At 39.9% G+C, this 15,181-nt stretch overlaps 1 protein-coding gene across 4 annotated transcripts in view; it reads right to left on the bottom strand.

The window, feature by feature from the left end:
- Window positions 1-15,181, bottom strand: part of Lars2 (leucyl-tRNA synthetase 2, mitochondrial) — a 139,642-nt gene that overhangs the window by 104,016 nt on the left and 20,445 nt on the right. For all 4 annotated transcript variants that reach the window (XM_077796292.1, XM_026389918.2, XM_077796294.1 and 1 more), the window contains 2 exons: window positions 8,667-8,758; window positions 6,279-6,339 (listed from right to left, as the gene is read on the bottom strand). In XM_077796292.1, the coding sequence (XP_077652418.1) occupies window positions 6,279-6,339; window positions 8,667-8,758 (153 nt within the window). The remainder of the gene's footprint in view (window positions 1-6,278; window positions 6,340-8,666; window positions 8,759-15,181) is intronic.

The following is a 15,181-nucleotide window of genomic DNA, read 5'->3' as shown; positions in this document are numbered from 1 at the left end:
CCACAAAGAAACATCCTACTCTCCACCCCACCTTTCTCTCTTAATGCACAGTTTGAAATTTCATTTCTTCTTTACTCTTCTCTCAGTAGATGTTCAACTATTCACATTCAGCTTCCAATTTGTTACTTTCCTTCTCCTCAGTATGATACAAGCTGTTTGGGGACTAACATCTGAGAAAGTGATACACAGTATCATGCTAAGAGAGGATGTCTGATTATCATTCTGGCTCACCAGAAATGCATTTATTCCAGGAATGCATACATGTTTTTCAATCCAGAGAATTAAGCTTTTTTATGTAAGGAAGACGAGGATGCATTTCAAGAGCAGGACCACTCTACGGGACTCCTCGCCCAAGGAGAGGCAGGAAGAAGGCTGGCACGAGTTGGGTTTAAAGATGGCTTTCTGTCTGGAGGAGGAAGATAACATTTCCGAGCCACTGTATTTTAAAAATTCTTTTTATTGTTGGCTAGCCATCTGCTGAATGATCTTTTTATTTTTATTTTTTAATGAGACTTTAGGAATATTGTTTGTGAAGGGGACAGATTTGCATCAACAATTCAATAAACAGTTTCCTCTCTCTCCTCACTTTGATGCTTTGTATGCACCAAGCAGATGGCAAAGGTTTAATAAAAAAATGCTTATGGACTTTTGGGCAAGAGGGCATCATGAACACACACATCTAAACTTGCTTCCATTACTCTCATTAAAATGACTAACAGAATATAAAGATGGAGGTGAGGGTGTTCAACAGGGCTATGCCAATGCTGGGAACAACAGAAGGTTCCATCAACATGCCAGAAATGCCAAGGAATTATAGCAAATAGGTCCAGAAGAAAAATGCCACAAGCTAAAAGCATATCCCCTTCTTAGGAACTGGCTGATTCTTGAGAAGCAGGGCTCTCAAAGGGGAAGACAGAGGAGGCCATAGGGCTCTGGGCAGAGGCAAAGTCTATAAATTGGACCCCTCTGGCATGGTGGTTCAGCAACACTTTGAGCACTCATGTTCAGAGTACATCCATGACACCAACTCATACGTGAGCATAGGTCAGACCTAAGAGAAAGATGCACCAGAGCAGTAGGTTCTCCAAACCCAGACCTAAGGGAATGAAGCAGAGAGCATAACAGCGCTTCCCCTCCCCTCCCCTGGGGCTGAAGGAATCTCTGAATTGGTATACTAGTCCACCTTACTTGGGAATGGGGGAAGGGAGCAGTCCACGAAGTGTCTACAAGATTCTGGAACAAATGAGGAGAACATAGCATTCCAAACTGTAAAACAAGACTTATTATAAGAAGCCCAAACACATTTTCAAGAGCATCTCCTTGTGTTGAAGAATACTTTTGAAGATAAAGGGTCTTAACAGATGACTAAGAGGAGAAGGAGAAGAAGAAGGAGTAGGAGGAGGAGAAGAAGGAGGAGGAGGAAGAGGAGAAGGAAGAGGAGAAGAAGGAGAAGGAGAGAAGGTGAAGAGGTGGAGATGAAGAGGGAAGAAAGAGGAGGAGGAGAGGGGGAAGCAGCAGCAGGAGCTGATCTAGAAAAAGCACCACTTCTTTTCCTGAGAAAGAAAATGGGAATTGAACAAGATAAGGAAAAATTCTAATAAATCTAAAAATATAACAGCAAAATTAATATTTCTACTAAAAAGCTATGCTCAACAACATTGACTCTACATAAACAGAACCAGTGAAACCAAACATGAGTAGTTCTTCTAGAAGGCGGAGAAAAAAAAGATGACCAAAATCTTAGTGTATGAACTGCCAAATTGAGCACAAGGTGACCAAAATCATGACAGACCTGGGAAATCAAACTCATGAAGGTCAGTGAGTGCACAGGTATGGTCAGCACTCTGCAGAGGATTCCATGCAAGCCCCACAGGAAAGATCCACCCTCAACTATGAATCACAAGTCATAGACCAAGCCCTAGGCAAATTAAAGCCAAAGGACTGACTCTGAGATACATTCTGATGAGAATGTCAAATGGCCAAGGCAGAGAAAGAAAGAACCCAACAAGCATCAAAATGGAGTAGAAAGAGTACTATACACACAGACACAATTCTGGCTGGCCTTAGACTTCTCCATCAAAAGACAATGAATGGGTCAGGTAGTGGTGGCTACGTAAATCTCTACATGTGATTAAATTGCATAAAACAACTACTATTACTATCATAAATATGAACACACAAGTGACCGCAAGTAAAAACTGAAGAAATCTGAATAAGATTTATGCTCTCGTTACTAGTATTATGCTGGTATCAATTTCCTGATTTCAATATTATATTTTGCCAAATGATTTCTGTTATGATCCTGACAACTTCCTGTGAGCCTGTAAGTATTAAAAAAAAGAAGAAAATTGACTGAGATCCACCACAAAAATGTGAAAGAAAAAATATAAAAAGATAAAACCCAAATATTGCTATTCATATTCAGCAGAGAGTCATTCTTGGTTAAGAAAACAGTGAGTGATGTTAGAGGATCCGAAGGAAGACTTAAAACAAGATGCAAAAAACAGTTTTTATAGGACAGTTGTAAAAGGTCTACTGCTAAGCACTGAATTTAAGATCATTAAATTTAACTAATTGTTATGGATATGATTATAAAACTGGAAGCAAATATCAAATATAATGTTTGAAGAAATAGACATGATCTAAAAAATTGTAACACAACGTTAGGCCTAGGATCTCAGAATATAAAAACAAACAAAAACAAACCCTTAGAATAGATTAAGAAAGTGGAAGTGTTACTACTTTCTTTTTTTTTTTAATATTTATTTTTTAGTTTTTGGCGGACACAACATCTTTGTTTGTATGTGGTGCTGAGGATCGAACCCAGGCTGCACGCATGCCAGGCGAGCACGCTACCGCTTGAGCCCACTACTTTCTTTATGTTACAAGGGGACCAAGAAAAATATACTGCTTTATTTTTTATGTTGATACCAAGGATGTGTTGTTTAAGAACAAAACAAAAACCCTTAAAATTATCTCTTAGCAGAGTACAAAATAGAATTAATATTTTTTAAATCTCTAGAGAAAAAAATTCAAATTTCAAATACTATGACAAAAGAAGAACACTTAAAACTATGTTTTAAAAAGTCTAGTTGGAAAATAAGTATGTTATGAAAATAATTTTCACTTTACTATTAGATACAAGGATTCCAGATAAGTCAAGAGATTTCTCCATGTATTTTGCTTGTATTTTAGATTTTTAGATTAATTACATCTACTAATTGATATACCAAAAGAAATCAATAAATAAAGCCCAAATTGTTTATTTTATTTTTTAAAATGGGTAAACATATCAGGGAAACAGAAACACAAAAAAAATAGAAATGGCACTGTTAATATACAATGAAAAAACTTCTGTTGTCAGGTATTAAAATGAGTTATAAAGCAATTATAGTCAAAAAGTAGTTTCATAAAGACATAACAAGTAGATCAAATAAACAGAAATAGAACTTAGTGTTTAATGATAGTATAAAAGACTCTATTCTACAATAAAGGTAGCCTTTTAGTCAATGAGGAGAAAAAGGATTATTGGAAAATACAAAAATGACTCATAAAACCCTAACTCAGAAACAAGTGATAATATAGAAAAAGTAGTATTTGTAACAAAATAAAAATCATTAAGAAAAGGAAATATAAGCCAGGTGCAGTGAGCACACCTGTAATCCCAGTGGCTTAGGAGGCTGAGACAGGAGGATCACAAGTTCTAAGCCAGCCTCAGCAATTTAACAAGGCCCTAAGCAACTTAACAAGACTCCATCTCAAAATAAAAAATAAAAAAGGGCTGGGGATGCAGCTCAGTGGTAAAACAGCCCTGGGTTAGATCCCCAATACCAAAAAAAAAAAAAAAAAAGAAAGGAAAGAAGGAAGAAAAGGACAAATACCCTCTACCTATATGGGCAAAAGATTTGTTTAGATCATTCACATACATCCTAAATTCAAAGATTCATTAAACACATGAAAAAAACTTCCTATCAAGGGCTGAGGGTATAGCTCAGTTGGTAGAGTGCTTCCCTTGCATGTACAAGGCCCTGGGTTCAATCCCCAGCACCACCAAAACAAACAAACAAACGAAAAAAAACCACCCCTCCTATCACAAATAATAAAAGAAATACAAATGAAACAATGAAACACTGCACAGTATCTTGGGAGTGGAAGCCTATACAACCTTTATGGAGGATAATTTGGCACTAAGTACCACCAGTCTTAAGCCTATTCTTGTGGTTTTTTTTTTTTTTTTTTTGAGATTTTAGATTTCTGCTCCAAGTGTGGAGAATGTGCAGAGCAGCCATAGTGTGGTCAGTGGATTACCCCAGCCTGCCAACTGGGTGACCAGCCATAAAATGACATCAGTAAAAGTATCTGCTTTTAGAGCCTTGAGATAATCATAACCTACATGGTATCTGGCACAGCAACTGTCAGGGACAGCAGTAGAGAGCAGTGATGTTTGGCCATAGCACTAGAAGTTCAAAATCCTTTATGTGAAACCCCTGCTGCCCAATGTGCTTTAGAATTAAGACCTTTTTTGGATATTAAAACAAAAATAACAGTACAATTACCTAACTAGGTCTGGGGTAATAGCTGATAACTTTACTATTCCTACTTTAAAATCTTTGAATATTAATTTTCAGTGAAATATCAATTCAGGTCAGGTGTTGCAGTCCAATAAGTTACAAAAATACTTTCATTTTTTCGGAGCTTTCTGGACTTCAGATTTGCAAAAGAGGGACTGAGAACCTGTATTTATAGCAGAAATATTAGAATCTATCTAAATGCATATGAATAAGGGGTAGATTTTAAAAGTTATATTCATAAAAAGGAAAAATCCATAGCTGCAAAAATAGCTTTTTCAAAGAATATTTAACAAAATGTGAAATATTCATGAATACTAGGTAAAATATAAGCAAGATTTAAAAATATGCATTATGTAAGAAAGGGCATAGCTCAGTTATGGACTACTTGAACAGTGTATACGAGGCCCCCCACACACACACCAAATTAAATTTTATAAAAGTAAATCATATAAATGTTTATAATTGCAGAAAAAAGAACACAAGGAACCATACCAGGATATTAACTTAGCTATACTATGTTCCTTATACTTTTCTGTATAATATTCTATGATAATCAGGAAAAAATTTTCAAGTCATTTATGTTTGACTCTCCTGTATAGGACTAGGTCAGTTATCGTTCTAGGGGACTAGAGAATCTACCTTTTCCCTTAAGGAATATTAACATGTAACATGTTCTGGACATGACTCAGCTCTCTCTGCATGAGATTGTATTTCATTCTCTATCAATGATTTTCCACTAACACCTTAGGACAGCCTGGCCCAGACACCAGGCCTTTTTAACACCTCCGTCAAATGAAACACTGATGGTCTTGCAACTCGGTGATAGAGAGGGCATCCGAGGTGCAATTAGAAATTGATTTGAACCCTCCTTAATCTAAAGGAGTGATGAAAAAAATTCAAGGCCTTTTCACTGTACTCATTAAATTTTAATCATTTAAGAAATTGTTGGGGGAGGAAGAGATCTCACCTAGGTTTATTTCAGGGCTCTCTTGAGTAAAGGGCTAAAAACTTATTGGGACAAGCAATGAAACCCCAATATTCTGTGGAGTACAGGAGATGCTGAGAGGTATCATGGCATGGAAGGGGCCCTTAGTGGAGGGGACAAGCAGCAGTCCACCATATCTAACAGGTACTCCTTCATGTCTAAGAAGTAGTCTCTGACCAGAGCTTTGAAAGACTCACTTCACAGTCTTCCATGAATTCCTCCTGGGTCTGGAATTTTCCACTGTTTGCGGGGGCATAACAGTTTAAAACTGTTATACACCAAAAAGGTAATATGTGACTGAATCATTATAGGCTGTTATGAGCCTCAATTATGAACTTGGTACAAAAATGTAACTAAATGGTCAATCAACAACACTAATCACCTAAAGGACCAGTGGGTTGGTATTTAATCACTTTTATGTAGATTCCAACAGACTTTTTAAACCATTGCAGAGAGCAAAAGAAATCCTTGTTCAAAGCTTTTGCCACACACACAAAATAAACATAGTTAAATAAGAAGTTAATTCTCTTAGCTTAATCCCACAGAAAATTACTTGTTTGCAGAGAAATTATCCACTCAGGATACTTTGGTATTTGTGGAGAGCTAGTCCTTCCCTCCAGCTCCCCACCTCCCTCCCTTCTCTTCTCCCAATCCAAACAAGAGTCCCCTCAATCAGGCCCTTCCTGAGAATATTGACCTCCCAAGAGGAAGGGCTGACTTACCCTGTCCCAGCTGAAACACAGGCCCAGTTGGTCCAGCTGTTTCCTCATGTGTTTAATATTACTGTGAAACAAAGGAAAGCAAGTTTGATTCTGAGAGGGGTTAAAACCATAAAGAAACTATTCTTTGAGAACATGGAGGGGCTCTAAGTGTTATTTTGCTCTGGCAAAAAAGAAATAAAATAACCACTAAGAATCAGTGAAAATACCAATGTATTAGAAAATACTTTTTTTTTTCTTTTTTGAGAGTTACTATCTTCTTGGATTAGAAGAGACTCATTATTTGGAGACATACACAATCAATAGAAATAACAGTGGTCTTGGCCCTGGGAGATGCTCCTTCCTGGGCCAATCAGATAGACAACAACTCCTGGCCTATCCACATGCCTGAATTTAGCACAGATTTAAATCAAACAATTACAAGTCTTAAAGTGATTAGAGCTGGGTATAGTGGTGGATGCCTATAATCCCAGCAACTCAGAAGGCCAACACAGGAGGACTGCAAGTTTGAGGCCAGCATGGGCAATTTAGTGAAGAGCTTGTTTCAAAATTTAAAAAAAAAAAATGTGTGTGAATGTGGCAGGTAGCTGGGGATATGGCTTGCGATAGAATGTTTGTCTAGCATGTACAAGGCCCTGGGTTCAATCCCAAGAACTATAAGAAAATTAAAAATCTAAATGTACAAATTGCGGGAATTCAAAGAAAATCATAAGAGTACTTTGTCAATCAAAAAACGAAAACTAAAACTGTTCAATATCTATGAAGTAGGGAGGAAACTGAGTTAATTAATTTATAATATGGAATAAGGAAATGCATCATTTTTTAAAAGGACTAACACATTTCAATGCTGCCTCTTTCAATTCAAGCAGACTTGAAAATATGAAAAACCATGAAAAGTCTTCTATGTCATCTCTGATTAGCTAATAATAGCTTATTTATGAGCCAAACACTTTGTAGAAAAGTGCTAATCTTTATCTAGTCACATGAGGTAGGAATTATGACTATGCTAGTTTTATAGCTAGGTAAACAAAGGCACAGAAAAGTTAAGAAGTGTGCTCAGAATAAACAGCTAGCAAGAAGGAAAGGCAGGATTCGAATCTAGGTGCTAACTACTATACTAAAGGGGCACCAAACTTTCTGTAACGGGCTAGAGGAATGTTTTTAGATTTGTAAGTCACATAGTCTCTGACACAACTACTCAACTCCACCATTGTTATCATGCAAGCAGCGAGAGGCAATATATAAATAAATGCACATAACTGTGTTCCAATAAAACTTTTTTTTTGAGAGAGAGAGAGAATTTTTAAATATTTATTTGTTTTAGTTCTCGGTGGACACAACATCCTTGTTGGTATGTGGTGCTGAGGATCGAACCTGGGCCGCACGCATGCCAGGCGAGCGCGCTACCGCTTGAGCCACATCCCCAGCCCCCAATAAAACTTTATTTATATAAAGAAGTAGGGATGGATTTGGCCCATAGGTCATAGTTTCCCAACCCCTACTATAGTTTACATCAAATTTGAGGTATATTTGATCATTTTATTTAAAATATCATCTCCTTTTTTTATTACTCCTATTAATCTAGAATTCACCATAAGTGGAAGAATAGAAACTAGGGGTTAAGAAGAAGAAAAGAAAAGTAGATATAACAGTAGAAGTCCAATAGTTCTAGAAAGTAGCCTTTCCAGAACAAGGGAAAGCAGAGGGAGATGAAAGACACTGGGGACAAACCCAGGAAGTGCCCTTTTACATCTCTGAGGAGTGAGGAGAAAAAGGTCTCAAGTCTTTGTAAAAGGGGCTGATGCTGTAGGCCCAGAAGATTCGGCTGTGTTCTGGTGTGAGGAGCTCAAGACTTTACCAGGAAGAAGAGGGATGGACACTGTTGGCCCACTGTACATGGAAGATGGCAGGTGGGGGGCGGGGGGTGGCGCTTGGGAGAAAGTCACACCCAGCATCAAGTGCCATGTATTTCCATATTGACTAAGTTCCCTTTGCTTGTCAATGATGAAGACAAAATGAATGTTTAGAGAAATTACAATGTAGTGTTTGAATACAGGTCAAACTATGATCAACAAGACAAGAAGCATTAGAGAAATTTAACAAATGTAACTGTCCTTTTTTCTCCCAAATGAAACGCTCAAAGGAAGAGTAACTTGGTAAATAACAAACATCAAAAGAGCATCTTCATGAAAATACCCCTCCTTCTCTGATATTTCTTAGATGAGAACACAGTGTGTTAGAAGACAAACACCAATACAGACAATCCTGTTTATTTCTTGGCAGGCTGAAGTGTTTTGTTTGCTTGCTTTATTTTTCATGCATAGCCTAAAAAAAAAAAAAATGTTTCAGGTTTTTGTATACAAGTGTTTGAATATGCCTGTCAACACATACCTTTGGGTCCAACTTTCTGGGTGCAAATTCCTCTCTATGGCAGCATTTTCAGCAGGCAATCCAAATGCATCCCATCCCATGGGGTTGATGACCTAGCACCGAGAAGACAAACATCAGCCATGGCAAATCACTAAGAGCTATGTGGGTATTCTCTTCTGGGCAACAAACTGCATCCCCTCCTGCTAACATTCTTGATTCCTTCTGGGTGATTTCTAACTATGTGTCTGAGAGCCAGCAGGCTGCCTGTGATGTTCGCATGGAAGAGAATTAAGGTTATACGCCAAAGCGCCAATGGCAGTCATCTCTTGAGTCGTTAGTTGTTCTCATAAGTACTTTTTACTTTTTCCTGTTTGTATTGTCTGTAATGAACCCAAACTGTTTTTCTGAAATTACAAAAAGCTTTCTTCAATTTCAAAAATATGTGCACATAAAATTTATAGGCTTTCAAAATACTCATTCATGTCAGAATTTTCCAGTTAAGGGGCTGTGTTGTCCAATATGGTAGCCATATATGTGGCTATACATTCAAGTTTAATCAAAATAAAATTTTAAAGTTGGTTCTTCAGGCTCATTAGCCACTTTCCACATATGCAATAGCCACAATGGCCGATGGCTACATAATCAGATGGTGGAGATATACAATATGCCATCGCCACAGAAAGTCCTGTTGGACAGAGCTGCACTGAATGTGCACCATGACTGATAACCAGAGATCCAGCTCTACCTTCACCTAAGCAGGTCCATCTAGAGAGGCCCAGGCCACTGTCTTTCTCCTGAACTCACCTGAGTCCAGCACCCATTCCCATCTTTTGAGTGTCACTCAACACCTTACCTGAGCTCACTCCAGGTCCGAGAGTTCTGTTGTTCCTCTCTCTTCCTCTCCCTCTTTTTCCCCTACCTGCACAAACACACTCTTTTGAAAGGCCCCCTCCCCATTTCTTCCTGAAATCCATCCCTTTCTTCCTACAGTAAGGAAGGGAATACACAACTACCAGGGATGTGGGAACACAGAGCAGCAGACAGTAGGTCTCCACATAGTAACCACTGAGACTGTATCTAAGTAGATCTTTTGAGCAAGCCCTATGCAGAATTTATACTAATTTGTAAAATGTCCTATATATTTTAAATTAATTGCAAACTACCAGCTATGCCTTGGGCATAAGGAATGGTCTACATGTAGTTTCCTCATCTTTCCTCAGTCTGTCTTCCATAAATGGGGATAAATTGGTAACTTCATCAGATCATCGTGAGGATTAAATGAGTTAATATAGGAGAAGCACGGAGAATAGTGCCTGCCAGGTAGTAAGTAAAGTGCTGTGTGTAGTGTTGACCATTATTACTTTTATTCCTAAAGATTACTGCCTTCAAACCACTTCCTATAAGATATTTCCATTCTCTTAAGAGCAAAATCTCAAGATCTTGGAGCTTAAAGATGCTTTTGAGACACATCCTCTATTTTACCCCCTTATTTGAAGTGTAAGCAACTGTGGCCCAGCAAGACTGAGGAGCAACCACTTTGAGCCAGGATAGGCCACTAAGAAACTCCTTTCTCCAAATGGATGATCAGCTGGAGTGTAGTTGGCAGCTTCAATAGCAAATTCTCTAAACCTAACTTAACATGCTGCATATAGAAACAATGATGTGAAACACTGTTTACAGACACCAAGGATGGCCTCAGACAGCCAGGTCTCTGCCCCATCAGTCCCCACTAGTCTCTGAAAGTGATCCAGCCACAATGCCGCAGACACAGTTTCTAGGATTTCTAGAAAGCAGCCCCTTCCAGTGGGCCATCTGACTGGCTGTCCACTGCCGCCAGCAGGGGTGTGTGTAACCATGCAGAGAACCTGAGCTCATGCTCCCACTTCCTGGGATAGTGAATATTCAGAGGCACTTGCTGGCACCACCTCATCACCTACCCCTACATCAGGATGGGACATTTTCAACTAAAGACATACAACATAAGAAATAAGACTCACTTAAAATTCTACTTCACATATATTCATGTGAGATACACCCATGTACTTCCCTAAGGGTGGGTTGCTTACGGGGAGCCTCAGCAGAAGGTTAGTGCCAGGCATCAGAAATTTTTACCCAAACAGAGCAGACCACACAGGCTCAAAGGGAGAGGTCCTTGGCCCTCCTTTCAGAGAAAGGGACAGAACAGTTCTTCTTTCCCACATAGTTAATGGTTCACACCAGGTGCTTCGATGGAAAGCAGCCCAGCTGTTCTTGTCGCAGCTGGTTGGAGCAGAGCAGTCCATCAGCAGAAGGCAGCCATCTGTGAATTGGTCAGGGAGGAGCCTGTCTGATGGCCCTGGGCAAGGACACTGCCCTGAAGTAGATGTCACCATATTGGAGGTGGTGGGAGACTGGTCTCACCCAGACCTGCTCTCTGGAAGGGACACAGGCTCAGTAAACAAACATGCTGTGGATCTCTCATGCTTGTTCTTGCTCTAGGGCAGCCTGGTTTGCCAGGTTCTGTGCTGTATTTCCCAGTTTGGGCCATCAGGGAAGCCCTGGACTTCCCTGAGATGACTCCTAAGCTACTATCTTCAGTTCCTGCATCTGAATTTCCTGCTTTCTTTAAAAAAAATTTTAATTTGTTCTTTTGGGTTACACATGACAGTAGAATGAATTTTGACATATTATATGCAGTATAACTTCTCATTTTTGTGGTTATACACGATGTGGAGTTTCATTGGTTGTATATTCATATATGAACACAGGAAAGTTATGTCTGATTCATTCTACTGTCTTTCCCATTCCCCCCCCCCACCTTTCCCCGATTCCTCCCTGTCCACCCCAGTGAACCTCCACTCCTCCCTCCACCCCTATTGTGAGTCACCATCCGCATATCAGACAGAACATTCAGCTTTTGGTTTTGGGGGACTGGCTTATTCACTTAGCGTAAACAAACTGCTTTTAACAAGTAGAACAACACAACACAATGACAAATTAAGGCCAGGCTGACCCTCACCCACTACTCTGCCCATTCCCAGCTCCTTAGTATAACCAATAACCCCAGCCTTTGTATTCTTCAAAGCCTCCACCCTCAAACACAGATACAAACACAAAGGCATGTATAGGAACTTGCTTATGTCTATGGAAATAGAACCTATTTATAATATATCACTTTATGACCTGCATTTTTTCATTTAACATTATATTGTGGATTTCTTTATAAAATCTGAAAATATGTATATATGTCTTTTTATTTAAAGTTCTACCAATCCCTGAACAGATACATGCAGTTTTAGCAACCTAATTGGACACACCCTACTTCAGCTGAGAACCTGAGGTCTATTTTTCTCTTGTGAAATGTGACAGACCCGGGGTTTCATCCTTCCAAACAGCATCTCTTCATCTGGAAACTGTTTTTCCAATCTCACAGGGTTCTGGCCTGGACCGCCAATCATAAAGACCCTTCCTCTGGCTACAGGGGAAGCATATGCCTGAATCCTTCCTATTCCAGGCTGGTCTGAAGCCAGGCTGAGTGCTAGGACAGGAGGAGACTCTCTTTTCTCCTTAGTCCACGTGGCTCCCCAAGAGCTCCAGGTGACTCTGCCTCACCTCATGGAGATGTCTGAGAAAAAAGAAGGAGCTAGGAGTGTTGGATTGCAGCTGGATTCAAGGAACTGGTCCCAATCCTGGTGGGCCTGTTCCTGCAGCATTTCCTTGGATCCTGTGAGTTACATCAGGATCTGTAAAACCAAACAATCAAAACTTCCCTTTCTGTTTAAGAGGATCTGAATTGGGTTACAGTCCCTGGTAGCCAAGAATCCTAAGAAAAGTACCCTTTGGGACACAGCTTTCCCCTGAATATTGCTTGATCCATAGATGACAAACACTCTCCTGTGATCGCAATTAAGTTTTGCACTTCTTTCTCTTTTTCTTTTAAAGTTTCAGAAGAAAAAAAAATCCAATGCTGGGGGACATGTTCTGGATTACTTGAAAGTTCTATAATACTTCCACGGACAACACCTGAGTTCTGCTTCCAGCTGCGCTGAGAGTCTCTTAGGACTGCTTCACTGGCAGAATAATGTAACTGTTGTGTAACTGTTCCACAGAAAGGGGAAAACTTAATTACCACTTGGTGTCTTTGTCAGAACTGCCAAAATGGCACGGATTCAATGTTTCTGCCTATTAACATTCTGTTAGGCGCCATCCATATTTTTAAATAAAGTCAATACAGAGACTGTCACAAAAAACCTGTCTGGATTTACGTAATAAACTTATTCACTTCTATTTCTGTTTTCAGATGGAATGAACATGAAAAGATATTCTTAGTTCACATGTTTTCCAAGCTGTCTATGAATATAAAGTTAGAAAAATCTTCAAAGTTTCTTAATATTTCAGATTCTTATAGAAATTAAAAAAAAATTCACACTAGGCAGAAGAAAAGAAGACAGAGTGAGAAAGACCTTCTGCATCATGAAGTCAAGTGGCAAGTTCTGTCCACCACAGGTCAGATCACTGAAATAAAGATCCAGTGATCTGGGAAGGGTCCCCTTGATTTTATATCCTGGGCTTCCCAGAGCCCCATAAGCAGGTGCAGAGCTCACTCTTATGCTATAAAATGATTCACTCCTGTTGGGGTGGGGGATAAAGCGAGGACCTGCAGCAGCCTTACAACATACTCAAACCTGCTTCTGTCTCTCAGACAGCAGATTCTATTTTCTGGTAAAATTGTTATGGCTCTTTTACGTGAGAGACAATGTGACAGATGCTTCCTTTGCCAGCCTCATTCATGTCTTGGTCTCTTAAATGTTATTCAGACTAATTACCCCATTCTAGGCATCAGATGCTGCTTCTGGGCTGGGGAAGTAGTTTAGTGGTAGAACATGTTCTTAGCATGCAGAGGCCATGACCTGATCCCCAGCCCTGCAGGAAAAAAACCAAAAAACCTGTAGTTTCTTCAGTTTCTTGTCCTTCGTTTCTCTATACCAAGACTGTCCAAATCATTCACTAGAACTTTAAACCCTCAGGCTGAGGATATAGCTCAGTTGGTAGAGTGCTTGCTTGCATGCACAAGTGCACAAGGCCCTGGGTTCGATTCCCAGCCGCAAAAAAAAAAAAAAAAGAAAAAGAAAAATCAAAACTTTAAACCCTCCTTTTGGTTTTAAAATTCATAATCCTTTCTATCACCCTAACTTGTTTTAATTCTTCCATAGTTAAAAAAGTAACTGCAGGGGGCTGGGGCTGGGGCTCAGTGGTAGAGCACTTGTCTAGCATGTGTGAAGCACTGGGTCCGATTCTCAGTCACCGCATATAAATAATAAATAAAAGGTCCATCCACTAAAAAAAATATATATATTTTTTTAAAGAATTAACTGTACCTCTAACTTACATGTTCTAACTAGGCAATTTACCCCACCCCACTCCCACACACACACACAAAAAAAAAACTGGCATCTGGATTTATATACTAGGGCTCGCCTGAGTGGTCTCAGTTTCCTAGGAGTTAACCTATTCTTGGTATGAGTACTTTCTGCAGCTGCAGAATATTTTTCCAGATATTCATTTCTTTTTTACATCTATTGAAGACATACTTTGAGACATACATCATATCAATTTGGAACAACGGGAACATGACATTGCAGAGAGAGGCAGATGACTAGAATGATAATTTTAAAATAATAAATGCAAAAATATTCAGAGACTGAATTAAGAAGTCCCAATAGCTGAACAAAAAACCCATACAATAAACTTCCAAAGTCTGAAAAACCATCAATTCCACCAAGTTCTTATAACAAATACTTAAAGTTTGTTAAACTGAGTGAGAAGCCAATAATTTCTGACCATCCAGAAAGTCAGAAGAACAAGACACCACTACACTGTCTGCACTGAGACAAAGGGAGAAGCATTCAGCAGAGCCCAAAGGGAGACATCAGCTCAGCAGCTCGAACAGACTCCTGGACAGGACTGGATTAGTGGGAGAGATGGAACCAGGGCAGGGAGAGAGAGCCAGAAATTCCCTGGATTCTCCCTTCCTCCTGCCCTCCAATCTCACCCAGATTTCCTATTGTTCAAAACCAGATAGAGGCCAATGGACATCACAGCTTGGGAAACAGAACCAGAGGGGTCAGCCTTCTGCCACAGAAATCAAAGCAAGGAATGGCTCTGACAGCAAACTGGTCAAGGACAGTGTGGGAACACTATTAGAACCACAACCCTACCATGATGTGAGATCTCAGAGGAGTCAGGGAAGTTAAGACACAGGCCAGAAATCAAGGATGGAGGCAAATGGTGGTAGAACCCTGGAGAGGCTAGGGCAGAGCTCAAGGTCCAGCCCTGGAGAGGCCTGGGAGCTGGCTAACAGCCATCCGGGCAAGACTGCCTGCCTTCCTACGCTGAGCCCAGGTGTCTCGGGGTTGGCAGGTGGTTAGAGGACAAGCAGACTAGAAGAGGGGGATAGAGGAGAGAGCAGGTTCCATATGAAAGAGTACAGAAAAGACTCTGGCAGGACATGCTGTGGAAAATGTCAGGGTCACTGGCTGGAGGAGTCTCCTCAAAGT

Source organism: Urocitellus parryii, chromosome 3, assembly GCF_045843805.1.
Source record: "Urocitellus parryii isolate mUroPar1 chromosome 3, mUroPar1.hap1, whole genome shotgun sequence".
NCBI classification, from domain to species: Eukaryota; Metazoa; Chordata; class Mammalia; order Rodentia; family Sciuridae; genus Urocitellus; species Urocitellus parryii.
Note: the sequence above shows the minus strand (reverse complement) of the source record. Positions and strands in the feature narration are given on the sequence as shown.